Genomic DNA, 25,826 nt, shown 5'->3' with positions numbered 1-25,826 from the left:
ATTGAGCAGTCACAATTTCTTTATTATATGCTTTTCTACTGTCTTACTTAATTTGTTTTGTGTATTTAAATTTCAAAATCATTCTTAAGGGACTTGCTATGCATGGATTTTTCAGATATCAGTGTAAAGTTGATTTGATTCTGGTCAATGTAATTTATTTACTTTTTTCATAATAGTCTTTAAAAAACGTAATTCCATAAAAAGCCTAGTATTAAAAAAATACTAATTGTACAGTAAAATAATTATTACTTTTGTTTTATATATATTTTTAAAATATTAATAAAATAATACAATTAAATAGATAGCAATAAATTTAATTCTTATAATTTAATGTTTACTTTGAAGTAAGCAAAGAAAATATTAAAATGATAATTATAAGAATTAAACTGATTGCCATCTTCGAATAGTTTATTTGTTTATAGTTTTAAGCAATATTTGTTATGTTCTAAAGAAAAACATGGGTTAGATTATTAAAAATATACAATCTGCTTTTAAATAAATGTGCTGGTGTCCATTTTTATGTTAACCCCAATAGAACGAAGTTAAACTTCACAAACTTTGACTACCTTATTTTTAGTCGTACAATTATGGGATATGTCTAATTTTTAAGATACAATACACATTTTTATTGATTATTCAGAAAAATAATCAAACCTTTTACTTTATCAGTTATGTACTATAAGAAAAACTGAAAATTAAGTTTTAAGTACAAAAAGGTATACAATTTTCAAGATAAAGTATATGGATTCGTATTAATTTTATCTTTAAAATGTGACATCTCCATAGTTCTGCAACAAGAAAAGTTTAACATTGTTGCTATGGTGTAAAACTTACGGTCATTTCACTACAGCTGGGTTTTTTTGGCAGTCCGGCTACAGTGGCATCGTAACTCGCTTGGCTCTTATTGTAATACATCATAGTAAGATATAATATCAGTATCAGTGGCTCTTAAAACTTACTTGCAAATACAATGTTAGAGGTGGATTGAGCATTTGGATAGTTGATAATTCTTACTAATACGGTGTTGGCAGCACAATGTCTGCGGGTCTCAACACAGTGGCTGGTACCCTCTACGAGGACTTTGTCCAGTTTGTGCTGAAAGGCAAGAGGCAATCGGAGGCAAAGCAGGCTTTCATGCTGAAGATAATTGTGCTTGTGATTGGACTCATCTGCATCTGCATGGTCTTCGTAGTCCAGAAACTTGGCTCCTTATTTCAGGTTGAGTTGTGGAAATTAAATCAATTAAAATTTATCCCTTTATTAGCATTATTTCATAATGAACACAATACAAAAAGTGTAGAAACAGGTATTTAAAATAAGTCACAGAAGTTCATAAAATACAATTCAAATTAAAATTATTGATAAAACTTATATTAGAAGCAATGCCTAAATGGGAAGCATATCCTGTGCTTAGGAATGACGTATTTATAATTTTGTAAAAAAAGTAAATTTAACTATGTGCAAAAGAATAATTTTTGAATTATAAGCCAAAAATTATTGTGATGTGGATATGATCAACTCAACATTATGGACAGCATAATAAGTGATACCGGTAATGGAATATACTCTGAAACTGACACTGGCAGGTGGTGAAGGGAGGTCTGTCAGCCAGGCAAGATCAAAGTCTCGGGGTCAATATCAGTGAGGAGCAGCTAAACAGTCGTCCGAGTCTTAAATATTAAAATCGATGGAGAATAAAATAGGAACTGAAAGAAAGAGAACACAGATTAGTGTAGAGGACATAAGAAATATAAAATACATTAGTTGTTGAAAATTATTTAGTTAGTTGAAGAGAGGTGAATGTCCTTATGTGCTCTACCAATGCTATAGATTTACTCTCGTTGGTCACCTGTGGACTGTAGAACAAATAAAGAACTGAAATAGTAGGATAACTTGAACTCAAACTAAAAGACGTATATAATGCATTATAATTAATAAATAATAAGTACTAAATATTCTTTGTAACGCCTACTAAACCAAAACAAGCAGTGTTTGTTTCAAGTTATATAATCTTTATTAGGCCATATTGCAACAATTGCAATGTTACAACCAGCTTATGGTTTATTGCCAGTAAAAAAATTGATTTTATACAATGTCAAAATACAATGGATTTCATCACCTGAGGAAATTTACAAAGTGTCCATTTATGTGTGTTGCATTATTGGACTATTGCAAACTTTTTAAAGAAACAAAGGTTTTAAGAAAGGATGTAGAAAAAGCAACAGTTTATGTGAAAAAAAAGAATCTATATTTTATCATGATCAATTTTGTTTGAATGCACTATGGTATTGTAAATTGTGTGATTTGTTTTCAAATTTTGTTAGAGTGAATACATGTGCTTTACAAGGATAATTGAAAAATAATATGCTTACAATGAAAAGTAAAAAAAAAAAAAACATAAAGTAAATGAGTTATTTTCTATTAATTACAATATAAATTAGAAATAATATGCTTGAATAGTTTTTGTCGGTATTATGTATTAGAACATAAAATATAGTGCTTTACTTGTCAAGTACTTAACAATAAACTTATATGTACATTACAGCATTATACATAAAATAATATTGATGATAAAACAATTGATATATTTTTGTTTCTGTAATCTTTTAGATGGCTTTGAGCTTACTTGGGGTTACAAATGGGGCTCTTGTTGGAGTTTTTTTCTCTTGGAATTTTCATTCCAAGAGCGAATGCCAAGGTTGGTATTTATAATTTAGATGTAAAATGTTCAATTCTAGTTAAAGCTCTTCTGTAGATGTACGAGTACATACCTGTGTAGGATGACTGAATTTATGGATTTCAAATTAGCATATAAAATACAACTAAATCTGGGACCAAATTAGTTTAAACAACAATTTTTGTTTATAAATGTTACTGAAACATTTGTTAGAAATTACACTATCACAATATAGTCTTTACTCTCCATTGAGAATGCAAGGAAACTAGAGACTTTTTTTAGTGGAATCCTGAATTACATGTTGAATCACATTCCAACATGCTTTTTAATGAAAACTACATGTGTGTTTTATTTTATTGTTCAATATATTTGGTAAAATTAATGTAGTCTATTGTTACTACATTATTGAAACTACTTCATCACTTGTGCTTTATGTTGAACTAAGATTTATTCACTTTATTTTCCACAGTTTACTTATCTTATTGTTAAATAACCTCAGTTTGCAATGGTAAATCAAATTCTCAAACTATGAATGGCCAACTACAGTCACGACAAATCTACTGACTGCTATTCACACTGCCAGTAAGCCCGTATTCATACCAGTTTTTTTCAGACAATTTTACCGTGATCTCGCCACACGTCTATTTGAAGTAACCGTGTTAACGGACAGCACAGAGGTGGACGTAACAGGTCCCAGCCGAATATATTTTCCGGGGCCCTCCAAAGCTGACTACAACCCTGACTGTTGGTCCTTATCAACAGTGACACTTCTCTCTTCCTCTTGCAGATTAATACCCTTGTGAATGTATCCAAGACAACTCTCATTCAAAATGAGAACAATATATTATTTATCTATTTGTCTTTATATCTATTTGTGTAAACTTCAAGTGCGATGGTGACACATTTTTCTCTTGATGTTATCATCAGTTGCTGCAAAAACTAAAATGTCCCTTAGATACAAACAATGGTACCTCAAGTTAAACTTCCTAAGATCAAAATACAAAACTTTAAAGGCAAAATACAAAACTTTAAAAGTGAAATACAAAACTTTTAAACTGGGTGTCATACTTAAATTTGTACAATAGTATTGTTCATTAAAATTCTACTCCTTCAAATCTAATAAAAATTCTATATTTTCTTTCATTTGTCACTTAACTTGATTGCTGTTTATCACCTTATCACCTGTGATCATTATCACAAAATGAGACACTTCTCTGCCCTTAAATTAAACCAAATCATGAATTTACCACAACTCATGGCTTACTTGAACTCCCTCTATACTTGACAAACCACACGAGAAAGTTAACTTCTTCTTTGAACACACTAAACCTTTAATGTTTCTGGAATAGAGATCGTTTCAGTGTCAGAATCTTTACTCTTGGTCTGCTCTTTTACAAAGTGGACAATACTCTAAGAAGAAACCTTGAGGATTATCTATACATGTCAGTGATGAACCCTTTACACATTGAATTGTAAAATTCTGCAATTAAGAATGCTGGTTTGCATCAATTCTAAGTTCACCTATGACCTGTCCTAGAAAACTCCCTTCCTTTAAAATAGCTTAGTGTGAAATTTTCCATTAAGAATAAACATCATTTGCCTGCAGAAATCACTCCACAAAAATGCACAATTTTGATATACTAACTCTAAGCAGGCTGTTTAGTTTCTGGGTTCTGGGTAATGTTTCAGCTCATCTCATGAGACAATGAGTACAGTTCACACTTCATGCCAACCCATACGAAAAAATATTATATTTAGATGTAAAAGTCTCTTCAGCCCATATTTTGGCTACTCAATAATTTTTCTACATATTTGATAAAGTATTAAATTTGTGGAACGTGAATAAAATGGAGATATGTACAATTGAACATTTAAACCTTTGTTCCTAGTGGTCATACAGCTTTTACCCATCATGCTCTTCAATAGTCCTCAGTGAATTGTCAGGAAATGAAGTTCAAATTCTCTTTTGCTGGAGCAAATAACATTTACAGGGACAACACAATTAAACATGCTAAATATTATAGTTATAATTCTGTGAAACTTTATTTCATTTCAAGAATGTGTAGCATTAATATTAATTCATATAGTATTTACATTTGAGATATATTGATTTCCTATTGAATTTGAGAACTCTATAAATTAGTTTGATGAGATACTTACTGAAAATCCAGAATTATCACACCACTGATTAATAATGTTAATTAATTAATTCACCTCTAATGAAGATCTGTTTAGACATTATTAATAAATTTCTGTCAGCAAAAAGAATTCATTCAAATGAATCAAGTGGTGGATAATCCAGTTGAAGTTGCAGAACATTTCAACACTTTCTTCACTCAAGTTGCTGAAGCAACACTGAAACTCAGCAACCACACAGTAGGAAATCATGACAACAATGCAAACAACCAGTCCATAACAGACAACTGCCAAACTGTTTTCAACTTAAGCCCGACAAGTGACAGAGAAGTAAGAGCGGTCATCAATTCCCTTAAATCTAAACCGTCAAGTGGAATGGATGAATACTCATCAAAAATTGTAAAGCATTGTGCTGAAGAGCTAATACCACCTTTGGTCAGCATAATAAACGCATCTTTCAGCCTTGGTCAGTTTCCTGCTGCATTAAAGCAATCAAAAGTGTATCCAAAACATAAAAAAGGATCAACGACTGAAATAAAAATTACCGTCCTATTTCACTTGTTTCAACCTTTTCTAAAATAATTGAAAAAGTAGTTCTCAATAGACTTATGACCCACCTGGAGCAGTTAAACATAGTCAATAGTTGTCAACATGGATTTCTGAAAGGTAAATCAACCACATCAGCTATCATCAACCTAATTGAATACATCATTGACCAAATAGATAAAGAACAATACATCTCTGCTCTGCTTCTTGACTACAGCAAAGCATTTGACTGTCTAGGACATGATCTCATATCAAAAAAACTTAAATCTCTAGGCATTACTGGTATAGCTAACAGTTGGTTTATGAGTTATCTCTCAGGGCGAACACAGACAGTTGAAGTACAGAGCACTACACATGGCTTTAAAAACACCTTTCAATCAAACCCACAACCAGTCACACGCGGCGTGCCACAAGGATCAGTTCTAGGCCCAGTCATCTTTGTTTTATTTGTCAATGACTTCCCAGCATACATCCAAGACCACAACACCACCTGTGTTATGTATGCTGATGACACAACACTCCTAATCAGTGGTGCTACAGCAGAAGGAGTGCATACAACTGCCTGCAACTCCCTGCACAAAGCACTGACATACTGCAGAAAAAATGACTTGGCTGTAAACCCATCAAAAACAATACAGATTAATTTTAGTAAAAGAAAAGACTACATTCCAAAAATACCTGACGTAGAAATTGAAAACCACGTTAAATTTCTAGGAGTCATCCTCAGCAAAAAAATCAGCACAGGTATATATGCTGTGCGGCGCATAAAATGGACTGGAAATTTAGAAACAGCAAAAACAGCTTACTATTCACTAGTAGAAACGCACATGAGGTATGGGCTCGCTGTATGGGGTGGGTCCTCTGCTGGGAACCTCAACGGGGTGCTCATCCTACAGAAAAAGCCATCAGAATCTTCGCTGACCTTGAACCTCAACAAAGCTGCAGGCAAGCCTTCCAAGCCCTTGGCATAAAGACTATCACTGCTCTGTACATTCAAGAAGTTATTCTACATGCTCATAGTCATAACAGGGAAAGACTTCCACTCGTACAACTCGTCATGCAACTAACTACGTTCTGCCCCCACATCGCACAGCAATCTTTGAAGAAAAACCATCCTACATCGGCCGGAAATTGTGGAATGCTCTACCAGATACAATGAAAGGATTGAAGAGGAATGCCCTACAAGGAAGACTGCATAACCTCCTAGTAAATCAACCTTTTTATACACTGGATGAGTTCCTGAACGCCTGCAATGGAGAATGGAGACTACAAAAACCTTGACTTTGTTTCATCATAAGCTAACTTTTTGTAATAATATGTGACTCTATTACTATTCTTTAAGAATATGTCAATAAAGAAACTTGTCTATTGTCTATTGTCTAACTATGAATGTTACTATATTATTATATAATAAAATAGTATTGATTCAAGTATAAATCATTACGTGACTCCAGATTTTATTTCAAGATTTTCTGAAGCATCCCAGATAGTCTAACATATATTGTTTGACTTTGTGTCAACCCACTATTATTTCGTACTGTCCATAAGTTATTGTTCTCTCTCCAAACTGGATAATTGTACTGTCCAATTAATTATTATTGATACCCAAGCGATAATTTATAGTGTATTTCAAACTTGCACAAGTCCAAAGTATAAAGTTCCAAATTTTAATCAGCCCTCATTTTGTATAGAGACAAGTAAAACATTTGTTTTTAATCACAGTTGGATTTCATATTTGTTTTTTTAATGGGTCACAAAGTAAGAGATTACTACTGGAAATTTCTGTGTTGTTCTCTAAAACCTTCATTTTGGTATAATGAAATACAAAACTAATTAAAAGAAGCTTGAATTAATATCATAAAAATTTGCTAAACTTTAAATTTTTGCTTTAAATTCAGGAGGAGTTTTGTTATTTGCACTCCGTATAAGAATATATCTATATCATTGTATTTTTAAAAGTTAATTGGATAAAGACCTTCCTAGTAAAAGATCACTTAAGTCAATTTATTTGTATGTTGAAATTACAACAAACTGATGCAACCAAATGTTTTTACCAGGGTGCGATGGTTGGCAGTATAGTGAGCATGGTAACGATGGCAGTAGTTATTTTTGGTGCTCAGTATTACAAAGCCAGCGGACTGCTTAAGTTTCCTGGGAAGCTGACAAGTGTTGATGGATGTCCTGCGGATCTACTCGCTAGTCTTCCTTTCAAGTGAGAATACACAGGCTTGCCTGTTAGTTTGAAATACATATAGTTACCTGTATTTGAATTTCACTTAAATCCTGGTTATTTTTTATTCAGCAAGTATTTTTTATCATTACAACGTAGGTCCTACTTAAATTAAGTGGTTTTTTTCATAAGTTTAATAAAGTATATCATCGCCTTTAGCAGTAGTAGTAGTAGTAATATTTTACGTTGTTCATTACTTGTTATGGAACTAGAAAGGGTCTCTTAATGCCTTACTAAAAAATATACTGTTGCTTCAATATATTCAGTAGAACTTAAACATCGTACTTATTTAGCTGATTAAAAATACGTGTACACTCTTACTAAACAATCATGTCTATCCACGGTTGTTATGAATTTGTTTTAAACATCGACTTTTACTGATTTTATGCTCTTACTATTACAAATCCAATTTATTTTTTAAATATATTTTGTTTATTATTTGCAGTTTACCATACTAAAACAAACTTTTTTATTATTGAGGTTCTGAGGAGCAAAATCAATCCGAAAGAGAGACATCAATATTTTAACTCAATGATTTTGATTTCTTATTTCTCATACCATTTTCAGACGTAACTAACAAAAATCAAATTGCTGTTTGTTTTACATGTAGATTTATCAACGTTTAATTAATTTTTTGTATAGTTAGCAGGGAAAACATGTAAAGCAATTTAAACTAAAGATTTTGTTTATCATGATAGCCCTATTGAGAAACATTTACTAAGAAATGTTTTGAGATACTTGCTTATTTTTGTGATCTGTAGGCAATTTTTGATAGTTTTCAAGATGTATTTTTATTATTTTACCTGACTATCAAACATTAGCTAATAATGATACACTAACATCTATATTTAATGTTTATTAATTTATTTGTAAGATTCTTAAAATAAAGCCAAAATGAAAATTTCATAAAATTATCTATTTTTTGGAATTTGTTCATTGTGATTTTGTGCAGCCAAACAGAAAAGTGGACTTATGGCAATACAAATATTTGCTTCTGAATTACATTAAATTATTTATAGTGATATAACTTTTTGTTCGAATTTTTGTTTCTAAGTAAATATACGAAGGAAATTCGATGTAGCTCATTGGACGTGCTTAAATAAAATTAAACCAAATTTGTTGCAATAGTGGCCAAACCAGAATAGTTGATTTTACGTAGATAGTTGTTTTTGGTTTTCAAAGAACATTTTTTAAATATTTATATTATAGTTATGTTTAGTTAAATAAGTGTTAAAATAATCACCATAATCTGATATTCTATGTGGAGTATAATTAAGTACCCTTTGTCATAAAATCTGTAATATTTTTATATCTATATGGAACAAACCTGATCAGTAATCCTTGAATGTCTTTATACTTTAGTTGTCTGAGATAGTTAATTCGCTCTGCCCAAACTTTGCTCTTTATGGTTTACCATAAATATGATTGATCAATAGAAAATACTGAGGGTAACAGGATTGAACTTAGAGCATTAACCTGTTAACCAAATTCTTGCAGGAGATAATATGCAACTGATTCTTTTATGATTTTCCAGTGCATCTGAGCGCGTACAGACATTCACAGGCTTGGGGACACCAGTGGTGGCGGACCCCTCTGTACCTCTCATATTCCAAGTATCGTACATGTACTATGTAGCGTTTGGTACTTTGATAGTCCTGCTTGTGGGGGTGCCTGTCTCCTACTTCACAGAGGCACAGGACGTCTCCTCATTAGACCCCCGTCTGTTCACCCCTTGTGTAAGGCGGTTCCTCCCTCCCACTCCTGTGAAACCTCCTGCCGAGGAGTACACCTTGGTTAACTCCAACCCTGCCCCGGAGGACTTGAAAGAACCAGCAAAGGAGAGTGTCACGGAGTATATCAGTGCATAGCAAGTTAAACAAACATTAGTCCTACAACATTTCAAAATCATTTTTACTTACATTTTTGTTGATTAATGTGTTGTTGGTGAATCAAATGTGACTACTGTTTGCTAATATTATTAATTATAATGTTTTTAATAAAAATTTATGTAGTCTAGTGCTTCTTATAAATCATCCTCATTATTTTCTTTTACCATACAAGGTTTTATCTCCTAATAATGCATTTCAGAGCCAGTTGTACTGGCAGCCATTTTAGTGTAGTCTCACAGTAACAATGATAAACCTTTGAATTCATTTACACCCTTATATTTGGTATGGGATTCATTTAAATAATATAGTTAATACACATCCTAACGCTAATTAAGTTATCAATACTTTATTACTTAAAAAACTCTCATGTATTTTTCTATTTTATTGTTTATACTCAAAAAGATTTTAGAAGACCAAACAATTTGGACATTTATTAGACACAGCTTTAACATGATCTCCGATAACTCTATATCTTAATGCAAGAGCATAACAATTATTTTTTATTACTTATGGAGTAAAACTTAAGGTAGTTTCACAACAGCTAGCTCCTAATATTAATTGAAACAAAAAATCTGTACTAACTATTTTTAATTAACTTTTATTATCAACTGCTTCTATTGACATTGAAACATTGCAGTGACAATATAAGAAAGAGGTTAAATATGTGTAGATATCATATGATCTTAAAACTTCAAATTTTTGAGTATTATAAGACAATATTTGCAATAAATATTTTTAAAATTTTCTAAATTATTTTATAAAGCTATAAAGCACAGTTGTATTTATGTAGAAAAATTCTCTTTTGTTATGTATTTTGTAAAATAGTACAAAACACACTGTGATGATAAAATACAGTTGAAAATAAGTGTCAGTTCCTCTTAGTAAGTTGAAAATAACCTTTAAATGAATCAGTTTCCTGATCTCTTTTAGTTTCCACAATCGAACTACCCTCATAAAGAATAAAAACTCCCAAATTGCAGTTGTGTTTTGTGGGTTTTAAATTATAAGTCTTAAAGTCAACAAATGATGTCCTAAAAAGTTTTTCATATGATATTTAAAACTACGATTAGATAAATTGGTATGTTCTTGGGAGGTCATTAAACATTTTTTGACTGAAAATGAGAATAAAAGAAATTTATCCACTTATAAATACAGTGGATAAAAAACGTACTCGTCCTGATTTAGACTCATACATTAAAAGTGCTCCTAAAATGGTACATGTACATGCAGGGGCGCACCCAGACTTTTGGTTTGGGGAGGCCCCCCCATTAATTATATTAATTATGTCTCTTATGAGTAGTGTTACTGTGACAGGACTGAATTACATAATCATTACATTAAAGAGTAAGGTTAGTTATCAAGAATAATTGATGTGGTTTGGGTTTTATACCATTATAATATTGTAATATCAATATTATACTATAATATTATAACATTATACGATAACATATAACATTTTTATGTTACACAACAACTGGATTATATAATATAAAATTATAATATTAATATTTGGGGAAAAAAAATAAAATTTTTATTTTCAACATTTAAATTTAATTGGAACAAAAGTATAAGTACGAACTATGGATTTACAAAACAAAATCCAGATGTCTATTTGATTTTTGTTAGTACATTAACTACTTCTGAACTCACTTCAATTTCTCTGTGAATATTCAATGCTGCTAGTACAGTCAACATGTTTGATCCCATGGTATTCCTAACGTCTATACCGACGTAATGTAGAGAATGACTTCACAGCAGTACTTGTAGTCACAGGGATGGTACACAACATTCTCAACAATGAGTGGATATTGGGAGACAAGTCCTTGTCACATAAATTGCATATTTTGGTACGTTACAGAGTGGGTCTTGAAGATGTTGTGCCACAATTCAAACTCAGCCTCGAGTAGGCCCTTGTAGCCCCCATTTTCAAACATACAATTTTTATCAAAATTACACAGCTTTAGAAAATTGAGTTGCGTTTTGTCTTGGATGGCTTCTTTCTCTGCATTTGACACATCTTCTGATGATATTAATCACTCAAAATCCTTTAATATGTATTTATGCTTGATGAATCAAAATTCCAATGAAATAGTTTAATAGCCAATCCAAGAGATAAAATCAGATCGTTTGTAGCTTACTTCTGGTGTTTCTGCTGGTGTGTTGCCCCTGTTCAGTTGTGTGAGTCTGCCAGCTGTACAAGGCATTGAAATTAAGTAACCAAAGGGGTCAGCAATTTGGGTAGCCTCTTAAAAATTAGATGAAATTCTTAATCTGTATTTTCTCTAACGGATTTCAAGCTTTCAAATACAGTTTCAGCTGTGTAATTGAAGATGATAAACCCAAATCAATTGCTTGCAGCTTTTTGCTTAGTAGTGTAACCACAGAGAAATTATAAATTCACCTTGTCACAAGGAGATTACTAGCATTAAAGTTCCCGAAGAAGAGTCACTATCATTCCAGTTTGTAATTTATTCTAATGCTGCTTCAATGGGTTTTATAAATCTTTCATAATAAAATCAGCATCATGCCTCTGAACCCATATCATTGGGCAAAGCTGCAGAAGCTTTTTCGTGTTGGTGTCAAGATTTATTTCTGATTTAATGCACTTTTGTAAAACGCCTTGTTATTTAGGAGTGTTGAGAAAATTATACAACTTCACCACTTCAGCCGCATTTGACAACACCAGATTAAGGCTATGGGAAGTGCAATGCCAATATTTTGCTGTTGGGTAAGCTTCTTGGATGAAAGCCTAAGGGCCATTAAACCTCCCACTCATAGCAGAACCCCCATCGTACCCTTGGCCACGTACATTATTGACATTTATATTACAGGCTTCAAGACCTTTAACTAAGGTTTTTGCCATCTCATTACCTGTAGTAGAGGTTTGAGTCATGTACTTCAGAAATTGCTCACATATCTGATAGTCGTTTTGAGAATTCAATGTCACATAAAGTAGGCACAATTAACACTGTTCAGCTGTCGAAACGTCATAGGTTTCATCAGCGAGGATGCTAAAAAACGTGTTCTTTAACTTTACTTGCTATTTTTTTAGTTATAACTTGGTTGCAAGCATTGATAACTTGATTTTAGAAATTCCAACTTATATATGTTGCATTTCTGCCACATGACTCAAAATGAGTTCTTAAATGTTGGTCTTCCTCTTCAATTCTTGCTCTGAAAAAAGCTCGTAGGTTTTCCTTGTTTTCAATTGGTTTACAATTGATTTGAAATTGACCATAATCTAAAGTAAATATTTTGCCTACCACACCAAATAATAGTATCTATTATTGGAGTTATCTTATCATATTATTTTTGGCTTGAACATGTTTTCCTCTATCTACAGATTTGTCAATTGTATTTATTTGGCTGACCCTTAGTCTTTTAAAGTTAGTCACATTTTTGCATGAATCTTTATGATATTGAGAGTTTGCATGTTTTTAAAACTTTTCTAATGCATTCTTCCAGTTACAAAAACCTTCATCAATAAGTTGGCCAGTATGTTGAGCGCTACTCTTACCTACTTCTTTTTTCGAGAAAAGCATACAATATACACAGTATGCAGAGTCTTCAATACCAGAGTACGAAAGCCAAGAATATTTGTTCAGCCATGAAATAAAAAATTTACATTATTGGTTCCCGAATGATTTGTAGGGGAAGTTGAAATGACTCTAAGGAACCCATTTAGCATTTAAAACATTTAACATCTCATTATCTGTCAAACTTTTGATTTTATATAAAGAAATGTATGTTACTTACATTAGCCTCAGGCCTGTTTACATTGATTTTTGAGCCCTACTCCAATGTAACACAAGGCTTTTCTACAATGCTTGTATTTGTAGACAGCTCCTTACTTGCCGAAGTATCGCCACATTCACCAACCACATCACTTGCCTTTTATATATATGGTATTTCAATGGTTTAACAGTTAAATAGTTTTGTATATTCGCTTTTCTTTTATTACTGTACCTATCACTATCAGTATAAACACAACTTGACAGCACTATAACCTTTGCTATACTAAAAAAAACACCAAAAGTGCTAGCGGCCAATCACAAACTCGAACGCAACAAGTGAGCTTTGTAGCAACTAGACTTGTTTCCTGTGGCAACAGCACAGTGAAAACACAACACTCTACACAGACACATCAGCACTGACAGGTTGTTATGCTGCTTGCATAGGTCAACGCTTCCACTCATTGACTCTAGTAGTATTGTAACTTCTGTGTTTTCTGAATTTTCTAACCAGAAGTGATATTCACCAGTATAACACTAGAGGTGGAGTTAAACTTAATATACTTCCTCACAGACTGGCTAGAACTGGTACCTCTTTCAAACTAAACTGTATTTATTTTTTTAATAGGCAAGATATGTTAGTTTTAGAACCTTCAAACATAAGGTTTGAAGGTTATGTTGTTATTGGGTTATGACACGACAACCTTCCTCACAGACAATATTATATATATATATATATATATATATATATATATATATATATATATATATATATATATATATATATATATATATATATAATTGGCTTATTCAAAACCCATTTTATAGTACAAATGAATTTTTGAATTGCAATTTTAATGTACAATTTCAGCTCTTAACTATTGTGACTAAGTAACAAGTAGTTTTAAATAACCTATTAATTTATACTGTTTTAATTAGTATGTATTAAAGTATATTTTAAATTATATGTTTTATTGTATGTTATTTATGTTTAAGTATATTTTAAACTCTATATTTATAAATAATCAAAGTAACTGACCTAAATTTACTATTCTTAATAGTTATTTGTAATAGTTTTCATTGTGCTATAACTATTGATTTTTGATTTCTCAATATTAAAATCAATTGTTTGTATAGATTAGAAAAATGAGTTGACTTTTCAACTTTCAATGTAAAGTTGTCAATGGCAATAAAATGCACATTTGTTCTATGCCAAGACATACTAGTACTCACTGCACTGTTATTTTCAACGAGTACGATGAGACAATTAACAGTCAACAAATCGAAAAAGAATATCAACTAAAAAAGTGTCTTTGTGAATACATTTAAAGCTGAATATTAAGGTCACTACTCAACGAGAATGCTTACTAGCTAATGATAACAAGTCAAAATTTTCATTTTCTTACAAAATTTGGATGATAAAAAATTGGAATCCTGGAGTTTGCTAGTACACTGACCAAAATTATACAATGATTGAGAAACTAAAACTCACACTATAGTTGCTGTTAATGGAAAATATGTTGTTGACCTTGTTGTATTTTTGATGGCATTAACATTTCAAGAGAAGAATATTTTTTCTAAAGCTGTTTTTTTAGGAACAAGAAAAATTGAAACAAACAATTTGCTGACCACCAACTTTAACGTAAATTATATCTATCCATCCTTTTTCTTCATAATTTTAGTAGCTCTTACACTAGCTCTGTAATTCAATAAAGGAAGGACAAAGAATCATCAAGCTATAAGAACAGCAAACTGCAATCAATTAGGAAGTTGCTACTGTTCCCAATGCTTCTATCAGCATAATAGGTAAGGTAGGGGAAATAATGTTTCTAGCTGCATACCACACCACATCCAGTCAGACCGACCTAAACAAATTTTGGTACTTGGCTTTCTCAATATCAACCATGAACATGAAGCCTGACTGGTCTTACGTTCTATCAATCAAAGAAACATCACTAATACAGAACATATTGTTAGGTACAGGCATGGCTATGAAACAAATTGCAGCCTTGAAGTTGAGCTGGAAATGATGAACTACTGAGAATTTAGGACCTATTATTGGCAGCTCCAACTCCTGTTACTGTGTACAATAATGCTGTTTAAATAATGGAAGTAAAAGGGTTAATGGTACAAACACTGCTGGGTAAGTCCATAGTTCTTGATATGATAATCTGTAGCTATAATTCATTTGAATAAGGAACCTAACCTTTGTAGTAGTGCATTTGTTTCACCAAATCACTTGTCACCAGCAACATCCTTCTCTACAAGTACAGTGGCAATATGCATTAATCATACAGAAAGATATATACAAAAAAACCTACCTTATCAAAACTGCAAACATAAAAAATTTAATTTAGGAAATCGGTATGGTTACTTACAAGCATTTTTCAGACTACAACTTAAAATCTTACTGTAAATTTAATGAAGTCTAAATTGAACAACATTTTTAGATTAAATTACCCTAGAATCAATCATAGTATTTAAAAAAATTTATTATAAAATATTAAAAGTTTCTTTAGTGCAAATAAACAGTGATTTTCCAAAACTCATTTTTTGAGTTACCAATTTCCCTCATAAATAAACACATACTCGTATATCAGAGCTACAGTTACCAAGATATTATGGACTGTTTAGAACAAATGTATCTGCTATACGAACTACAATCATGTTAAGTTCAACATAAATGCATTTTCGTTCACATAAAAAAACCATTAAAAATTTATTTTCATATGTAAGCAGTAAAAATTGTTCAGGCAGCTCCTCGTATCAAGATAAAAATTACTTTTCATATTCATCTCAAAGGGTAGCAAGATTTTCAAGGAAAAAATCACAAAAATCAGTTTTCCTTGAAAAAAAATATATAATTATATATTTTTCAAGATATAAAAAATAAATATGACTTATTCTGGGTTTAATCTCAAAGTTTTAGTTCAAATTGCCCTTCATTGTAATTTACAGTAAAATTTTAAGTTTTAGTCTGCAAAATGGTTGCAAGCAACCATGCCAGCCCCCTTAAAACAAAGTTAGAATCTGAGTGCTAAGTCAAGAAAATGTTGGCTTAAACTATAAGTGTATTATGACACATGTGAAAGATATTAACAACAGTGAACACAATTTTAGTAAAAGATTTGTTTAAAGTGCCTTTGTTTGAAATTCTTATCTTACAACCCAAAGCTGAGAATGGAGTTGATCAAACACTGTTATCTTTATAACAGGCCAATTGTACACATTAGGGATTCTGCTTTTCTGCCCCCAAAAGCTGCCAAAGTTTCATCATCCAAGTAGGTGAGTATATAACATAGTAACTTTAAAGAGTGGTTTTATATATTTTATTGCATTCTAAACCAGTTTGTACGGCTAGCTGTTCTTCTATGGATTATATACTGTATAATAACAAGCATTTTCAATAACAAGAGAAAATGTAAAAAAACCAGGTTTATCCAGCTATTCCAGCAGGGTGGAGCACCTCCACACTATGGCATGCATGAGTTTGACTCTATAAAATGAATTGGATTACTACTACGGTACTGAATTTAAATAATTCGGAATCAGGAAATTTGAAATGAAGAACGATAATAGTCAAATATTGGTATCTAAAATTTTACTTAGAGTCTGAAATATACAAGTTTATAGAACATACAATCAACAAACTGATGGTTATAAAGACATTCTGGTTTGTGTGATAGAACATCCTATTGAGAAAAACACTATAACTGATTCACCAGTACATCAGTATTGGAATTAGATTATATCTCATCAAGTTTGATGTTTTTACCACATAAATCTTAACTAATTTAGCCAATAGAAAGGGATATATATATATATATATATATATATATATATATATATATATATATATATATATATATATATATTCGCTTTCTGTGGCAGTGAGTGGGAAGAAGTTTTAAGATCTTCCCTTTTGAACAACAGTGAGCAAAACAATGCACTCTGGCCTAATTTCAACTTGATTTTCTTGACACATGGACATAACACATTGTAATTATGTAAGATATATACTGTATATTGAGATTATTGTTACGTTTTGGAATTTGGTATGAAAACTAATTACGAGTATTAACCTTATATACATATAATAAATATATAAATAACATATTTCCATATAACACAAGACTTAATAATAAAACTAACTAGCAAGAGGTAAAAAATTTACTATATTCAAACATAATACTGTACTTATAATAGGTAAACAAAAATCTACTTATTCCTCTTGCAGTATGATTTAAATTAAATTAGTTAATCAGTGACCAGTGACATATTTCGAGTCAAACTCTTCTTAATAAAATGGTAATGAATAAGAAAAGAAATAGAAATTGAGTACCTAATAGAATGAAGAAGAATGAAGATACTATAAAAAAGAATCAGTTACTCTGTAGAATATTTCTAAATTTTGGGAAAGAAACTATTAAATTAGGTACTTGGTCTAGGCTGAGAGGTAGTTACTATTCCTTTTTTTATACTCATTTACTACATGTGTTAAATATATTTATAAATATTATTTATATTCACTGTATTTTGCTAGCAGAATAAAGACTTATTATTTAAAACTAAAATAATTAAATGGTTTAAGTAAATTAAAGATAAAATATTGAATTCTAAATTCTGTATGGTAAGCCATTGAAGGACTATGAGCAGTCGCCGACCAAGTGCTCATGCACGTTCACAGTCCTAAGGGCTGACTTTTGATCAATGAAATCAATTTTATTCGATCATGTACAAGAAATAATTGTAAAGAACATGTCTTTGTATATGATTAAGTAGTTATGCTATATGAAGAAATATAGTTTTGTCTTAAAATTAAAAAGATAATTATATACACTTAAACTATAAAAGCATTTAGAAATGAAATATTGTTTACTAAACTAATTTTCATTTGGTTGAATGCAATTACTGTAATGGATTACAATTTATTAGAAAACCAGTTGACATCAGTCTGTTTTGGGACATATGACGTTTGAATTCAAGAAAACAGGACTATTTATCATTGAGATATAGCTTATTTTCTAAGAACACAAAGACGTTTCTTGAAGGCTTAAATTTGCAGATAAAGTATCAGAATATACAGCGGGTTTTATAATTAGAAGAGAGTAATAATAATAATCAGCAAACAAAACAACATGACCATAATTAATATTAGAAGGAAGATCATCAATATAGACAATGAATAGAATAGGGCCCAATACAGAACTGTGAGGAACACCTCATAGGGTTTATATTGGATTGAAATAATACGCTTACTTGTGTTCACGATAGATCAGTTTTCTTAATTCTTATTTTATTGAATTAATTTTATTGCGTGTGTAATATTCTTAACAAAATATGTTTAAATGCTATGTACATACGAAAATAATAAATCTGGCATTTAAATTTAAAGGGATATGTTAATTCACCATTCCAACAGTTTTAAATGTTACTTTTAATAATATTATTTCTGCTATGATTAGATTTATTTCTTTTAGTTTTCATGGATATCAGATATTTTATGCAGTTATTCCATAAACAAATAAAAAACTAGTTTTTTTACACCATGCCACCAGTTAATGACAAATCAGCCAGGTAGAGAAGTTAGGTTGGAGTGGCCAGTTGTTTTAGTAGTGTGTGTGTGTGTGTGTGTGTGTGTGTGTGTGTGTGTGTGCGTGCGCGCGCGTGCATGTGTACAGTCGTTGATTATGAAATCTTCTGAAAAAATGCAGTGTAGTGGTGAGGATCTATAAAATGCTTCAGAGGCAAGGACGTAGCCAGTGAGGGGGTCCAAGGGGTCAGGACTCTCCACAAATTTAAAATTTTTTCAATTACTTTTTTGTAAACGATTAATATTATTTAAATAATTCAGTATTACTGACATGTACTGCTGAAAGATCATTCTCAAGAAAGAAACGGGTCAAGAACTTTTTAAGTAACAAAATGGGGCCTTTCTCTCTGTCCACTACGGGAAAAATATCAGTTGTCTGGACCCCCCCCAATTTTTCCTGGCTACATTCTTGTTCAGAGGCCATAGTTCTCTGGATAAAGTGTAAAGAATATACAGTATAATATTTTATTGTTATTTCATTCTCTTTGATAATCTTGCATTGTTGGTAATTGAAAATATGGGTAACAGATTCTAGTGATAAATTTAACACCTCCATAATGTTATTATATTTGGATGTTTGTATATTTCAACTATTCATTGTCAGTTGTTATGAATGTTCTGGTTATAAACGTTCCTGACAAATATGCATTATCTTTTCATTTAATCTTTTATAGTTAAACTTTTTTTGTTGTTTAGTTGTAGAACAGCCTCGGTTCTCACAATGAATGGGACAGAATCACACAGCCTAGCCACAGCAGTGCTGATGTTCAACTGGATAGAATACTCAGTGTTTTGCTCCATGTTGCTGCTCTCTCTGCTGATTGGGATATACTTTGGCTACTTTAAGAAACAGGACACTGTGGCTGAGTACTTATTAGGGGGCAAGAAAATGAGCGTTTTCCCAGTTTCTATGTCTCTTATTTTCAGGTTAGTGTTCCTCCATGTAATTTGTATTAATGGTTTCACCTAATCCCACTGACCATTTATTGATAAGTAACCTTCCTATTATGTAACTAGTAATATAATCCCTAGTTAAAAAAAAAATTGTTGTTAGGTATTAAAATTGTGTTATGAGAAAATCTTACGTAGATTTGACATTGCAGGATGAATAAAGATGGAACAATAAAGATTCTAGGAATAGTAAAAAAGTATAACGACAGTCCCACAAACCCATATGCCTCACTGACTGTTCCACATTCTACCACAATGACAACTTATCAGCAAAAATCTTGATATAGGAAGTATCCTCCAGTTCCACACAAAGCACAGCCATGAGACTAGTATTTTCAACATTTGAGAAAATGAGGCATTACATACAGTAAGCAGCTGAGTTAGAGACATGCCAAAGTCGCTGTTGACCAAATTTATATAAAATGTATTTGTGATTCCATATATCAAATTACCAGTAACTTACTGTCAAATACGGACAGAATGTAACAGAGTCTCTTACACAAAATGCAAGTCTAGAACTCAGACATATGTTTACTTGATAAATCATAATTCTATAGTAAGTAACAAAGTCTACCACATTATCCTGTAATGAGTTAGGAGGATGGAGGGTTGAAGTTCCTTTTTCACATTCTGCAATAGCTTGTTTAGAAACATTCTTGAACATTCACAAAAGGAATTTAATCTACACAGTTTAGATTATTACTTTTTTGTAGCTTCAGTCTATACTCCAGACAATATTCAGGACAGATTTTGGATCTTTAAAAAACATGCAAGAATCTATATTGTGGAAAAACTGGGCAATGTTCACAATAGAATTCAAATACCTCAAGCTCCCAAACAAACACAGCGTATGTGTTAAGAAAAAATCAGTTAAATCTATGAGATTACCAAGATCCTATACTCTGTACTTCCTCTTTATCTTAATGGCACTAATCCCATAGAAAGAATAAAACATTAGTTTTATGAATGAAAGTAATTACCATAGTCTTCCTGGGGTTAAGAGTAATAAAATTGATTACCTTCTCTTCAGTGACTAATAGCAAGGCTAAATAGTGCCATTCTGGTGGTTAACAGGGTCTTTAATAGTTTGTCTACCAATGATCTCGTGGATTGCTGAAAAAGCTGAGATTCTGGAAGTACTTTAGCAGTAGCATTTTAACCTATATGAAGAACATAGATTTTACAACCAGACTAGAGACGGATTTTGTATCATGGACTGGAGTTTTAACATTTATAGACTTAATGCTCAGAACAGTCACTACAATTCAGAATACTAACTTGATTTTGCAAGCACTCAAATTCCATATTCATAGATCACAGGGTTCGATACACATGATCGTCACAAGAACCACACATAAGGAAGTTTGAATGCAACATATATTACTCTAACCATGGGTGTATTCATGGGGATGAGAGGAGGTGCACCGTACCCCAACATTTTTGTATACATTTTTGCAGTAACACATGAGAGTGAGAGAACCAGTACTAAAGTAAGTGTATGACTATTATCACTACATGTAAGCGTGGTGCATTCCTATGAAATAATGAATTCGTGCAGAAAGAAATCATTGGTCTGAATTTGACATGGGCTCTTTATGTTTGTATTTAGAACTAGATCTGTTAATTACACTACACAACACTCTATGACCTTTCATTATGATTGCATCCCTAAAGATCACACCCTAAATCCGCCCATGGCTCAAACACTAAGCGCTGAGCTTAGTTGAAGGTTCCATGGATCAATCTAGCACAACTGAATCAATATAATAAACAAGGAAAGAAAAAAAACAACTGCTACATCCACATTGATAATAGGTTGAAATATGAATCTCACTAGTCAAAAATTACAATTATATACTAAATGATAGAATAACATCTTTTGCTATGGGAAGGGAATAAATATCGGTTTTAAGTCCTCTTCAATACAGTCGACCTATCAATTTATGACTTTCATCCAACATAAATAGCACTGAAAAATAACAAGCCAATACTATCATTCCCGAATTTGAATGACGAATGAGTCTGGATGTCTTATTTCAAGATAGAAATAGCCAAAAGAAATCAACTATTCAAACACAAAAATCTTCAACAGTAAAATTAAGTTAGACGCTCATTGTACTTAATGAAGTTAATACTATAGTTATTACTAAAATTAAAAGATATAGAGTATATCTAAAAAAGAAATTACCAAAGATAATACATTTTTCAGCCACGTGTCGGGTATTAGTCTCATCGGAATCCCATCAGAAGTTTATCAGTTCGGAACACAGTATGCAGCTGTTTTTGTGAGCATAGTTGTTTTGTACTTCATGAGTGTCAACTTCTTCCTTCCTGTCTTCTTTCATCTCCAACTGAACTCACTGTATGAGGTAAAGTGCATGTAGATGTAGCAGAACATATTGTTACCCTACCACAGTCAATTTCTTTCTAAAGCCAGGGAATCTTAATCTTTTCCCTCTACTTGGTCTGAAGATGTCCAACTATTACTAGTCTGCTTACGGCAGATTGTAGTAATTTTTATAATTTTATAGATTTAGTTATATAAGAAATGTAAAAAAGAGGTTTTATTGTATTAAGTAGATTGTCAGACGGTAGGTAATGGTATTGAATGTACTACTTTGGCAAATCTGCTCATGTTACTTGAGGATAGTAGTTCAATTCTGAGTTGAGCCATTGTTATACCGGTTCTTTTGTCCAACTGTTATTGGGTTGTGGTTACTTAAAATCAGGAAAGCTGGCTAATTTGTTAGAATCGTGCTGGGCTAATGATTTACCTCGGAAATGACATAATTAGTTATTATGGGGAGGGGGGAATATATAAACCAGCACTTCTCAATTTCCCCCTAATTTTCTATTGTAATAGTGTGCGAATCTATGTTAGTCCGTTCCGTGTGTGTCTAAATTTCCGCAAGTGACTTTGGGTGAATACATTTCTTTCAAAATTACGTTAAATAGTTTTCCTGGCCTGTACCTAATTTTGGGGTTTTCTTGTTATAGGGAATTTCACTCAGTTACACAAGACTAGATTGCAGATTTGTTAAAGTAATCCAGTAAAAAGGAAGGCAGTTAGAAGAAAGAAAATTTCATGTAGAATACTTGTTTTTTACTATTGGAACAAAGGATTAACTTCATCTTTAGAATATTTAATATTTGAAATCTTTGTAACTAATTTGTGTAATTTTGCACATTATTAAGAATTCACTTTGAAGCAAGTTGCATTTGAATTTTTTTAATTAACTGGAACATAACGGGAATTGAACTAGATCCCACAGTTTGGGTTTAGCACAAGATGAGAACTTTGATTTTAATATATTTTTGCCAAAAGAATTTTCGAATGAGAAAATTTGTTCCAAATTTAATTGGCAATACAAAGATTGGCAATTTGGCAGAAAAGTGTTTTTATATCGAGTTTACCAAGTGACATTAAGTTTGTTTTGAAATGACTTTTAACTGTGAGTTTGATTTTAAAAAACTCCAATAATATTTCATAGGCTTAGATATAGTTGGTGGTTAATGATTAAGCATTGCTTAGGCATAACTAATCAAAAAAATTTCTATACCAACTTGGAGAGTTAATTACAATTTAATCCTTGAATTTTATTCAAAATTTTGTGACTGATAACCCAAATCGTTATAAATATTTTTTGAGCTGTTTTAGGTCAAGATCACTCTCTGTCGATGTTATTGGTATAACTTTTTACAGATAAAATTAATTATAAATAGTAAATAGAAACAAACAACCCGTATTTTAGACCTTGATCAATCATTATAGAAAGTTTTAAATTTCTGACAAAAGTTAATCTTCACTTACATATGATAATGCAATCAATAGTATAAAATAGTGTAGAGCTCCAAAGATAAAATTCTGATAAAATTGATTTTGTTTCAGTATTTTGAGCTAAGGTTCAGTAAAGCGACAAGAACACTTGCATCTCTGATATTTGCATTTTCTCTGGTAAGTGGTAAGTTTTGTGAACCATAAATAAAGTGCATTTTACTATGTATTGGAAGTATATTTTCATGAAATCTCATATTATCAAAATTATAGAATTAAGTATTTCGCCCTTAACTTACATACCTTCTTTATGTCGTGCAATATGATTTTTAAAGGAGTTATGTTATTCCTGGTTTTATCATTAGATTAAAAAATGTCAATATGACCAATGTTTTGTTGTAGTTGATGCAATTGCTTACAACATATCTGTGCTAATTTAACTATTTTAAATGTTTTAAATTTAATTTTCAGATGACCTTCATCCCAGTAGTAATCTACGTACCTGCACTTGCATTTAATCAAGGTATTTGCTATTTTCAACTGTTTTGCAGGCTGGAAGATCTAAAATATAAAGAATGGTTATTACTAAATTACTAAATGAGATAAATAAAGTAATCATACTGGCTTTAGTTATATATTTAGCCTTGTATATTTTCCAATAAATCTGAGAAAGGTTATACTCACAAGTTTTGACACCACGATCTATTTCCACAGTGACGGGCGTGTCAGTGCATGTAATCACCCCAATAGTGAGTCTAGTGTGCGTCTTCTATACTTCGTTTGTAAGTTTTATGAATTAATAATTTAATGTTTAGTTAATTTAAGCATCATTCCTTATTGTGCAGAACACAAATATAAAGAAAGTTGTTAATGTTATTAATTACATGGCATTCCTCAAGGTTGCAGTTTTGGATCATTGTTGTTACTTTATTTCCATTTATTATTTAAAAGTTTGCCACAAATAATCTCTAATAGCACAAGAATTTGTTTGCAAATGCTAAACATTTACTGATTTGCTAAAACAGGCAAATCATTATTTTAAAACTGTACAGATAAACTGAACAAGCTATAAGTTTGATTAAGTAATTCATTTTATTGATTTGCTCCATTTTTGTTTTATTAAAGCCACTAAAGGTTGAATAGTAATCAGCTGCTTAATGGAAAAGCAAGTAATTATGATCCCATTAGTTTACAAGTCTTATTTGTTAAGACAAGTATCTCCTTAGGTAGTATAATTTTATTAGAAAAGCTTCTAAATCCTTTACAGAAATTAAAATGATGTAATTCAAAATCATTCAATTAATATAAGTCAATCATGGTGAAGTAAAATGTAGACAATTTACACAGTTTTACCATGAATGCAAACTTGACGTGGTTTTGTTGCAGCTTTAACTTGACTATAATTAAAATTACTTGTTATATTTATTTGTAAAATAGTCTATATTTTTCAGGGAGGTTTGAAAGCTGTTGTTTGGACTGACACGTTTCAGAGTATATTCACCCTGGGTTCAACAATCTTTGTCCTCATCCTGGGGTTTTTGAAGGTTGGTGGAGTATCAGAAGTATTCAGGATCAATGAGAAAGGGAGCAGACTTGAGTTATTTAAGTAAGTTAGTGTGTCAGTTGTTTTATAAATATTAAATAACATTGTACTAAGTAATACTCTGGGTCCAACAATATTTGTCCTCATCCTGGAGTTTTTAAGGTTGGTGGAGTATCAGAAGTGTTCAGGATCAATGAGAAAGGGAGCAATATGAATTTTAAACTATTCCAACTTTGGTTGACTTAAGTTTATACTATTTTTGTTAAAAGTAATAAAACTAAGTTTAGTTTTTCCAATTAATTTAAATGTATTTCTACCGTTTTAGTTTAGATCCCAATCCGTTTGAGCGAACCACATTCTGGTCTGTCTCCATTGGATTATCGTTTGCTTGGCTTAGTTACGTGGCTTTACATCCAGGATCTTCACAGAGGTTCATAGCTGTCGCAACTTTCAAGGAGGCCAAGGCGTAAGTAAGGATATGTCATTTTGAGAGTTTCTTTATAAGCTGTGTTATCTGCTCCCATCTGAGGTTAACACCGTTATTTATTATTATGTTTATGAATTCTTAAAATGATTCTAATTAGATGGTTGTGATTCCTGACTTAGGCGTGCCACAACGCTTTGGTAAGTTTTGTTTATTTTAACCTAGTTTGTAATTATGTATTAGGTTAGTTCTTTTGCCTGAAGAAAAGATCAGATTGCAGATCTCGAAACGTAGTGTTACTGATTTCTTGTTTCACTGAACGATGGCAAAT

The 25,826-nt window shown here is 31.5% G+C and overlaps 1 protein-coding gene across 1 annotated transcript in view; it reads left to right on the top strand.

The window, feature by feature from the left end:
• Positions 1–25,826, top strand: part of LOC124355603 — a 100,955-nt gene that overhangs the window by 44,113 nt on the left and 31,016 nt on the right. The window contains 14 exon segments of the mRNA XM_046806766.1: positions 1,032–1,218; positions 2,611–2,658; positions 2,660–2,698; positions 7,417–7,571; positions 9,124–9,456; positions 11,653–11,678; positions 16,425–16,494; positions 19,499–19,729; positions 21,963–22,122; positions 23,643–23,708; positions 24,000–24,051; positions 24,243–24,310; positions 24,980–25,134; positions 25,397–25,537. Coding sequence (XP_046662722.1) covers positions 1,032–1,218; positions 2,611–2,658; positions 2,660–2,698; positions 7,417–7,571; positions 9,124–9,456; positions 11,653–11,678; positions 16,425–16,494; positions 19,499–19,729; positions 21,963–22,122; positions 23,643–23,708; positions 24,000–24,051; positions 24,243–24,310; positions 24,980–25,134; positions 25,397–25,537 — 1,731 coding nt within the window.

Source organism: Homalodisca vitripennis, chromosome 2, assembly GCF_021130785.1.
Source record: "Homalodisca vitripennis isolate AUS2020 chromosome 2, UT_GWSS_2.1, whole genome shotgun sequence".
Taxonomy (NCBI): domain Eukaryota; kingdom Metazoa; phylum Arthropoda; class Insecta; order Hemiptera; family Cicadellidae; genus Homalodisca; species Homalodisca vitripennis.
This window is presented reverse-complemented; position numbering and strand designations above follow the sequence as displayed.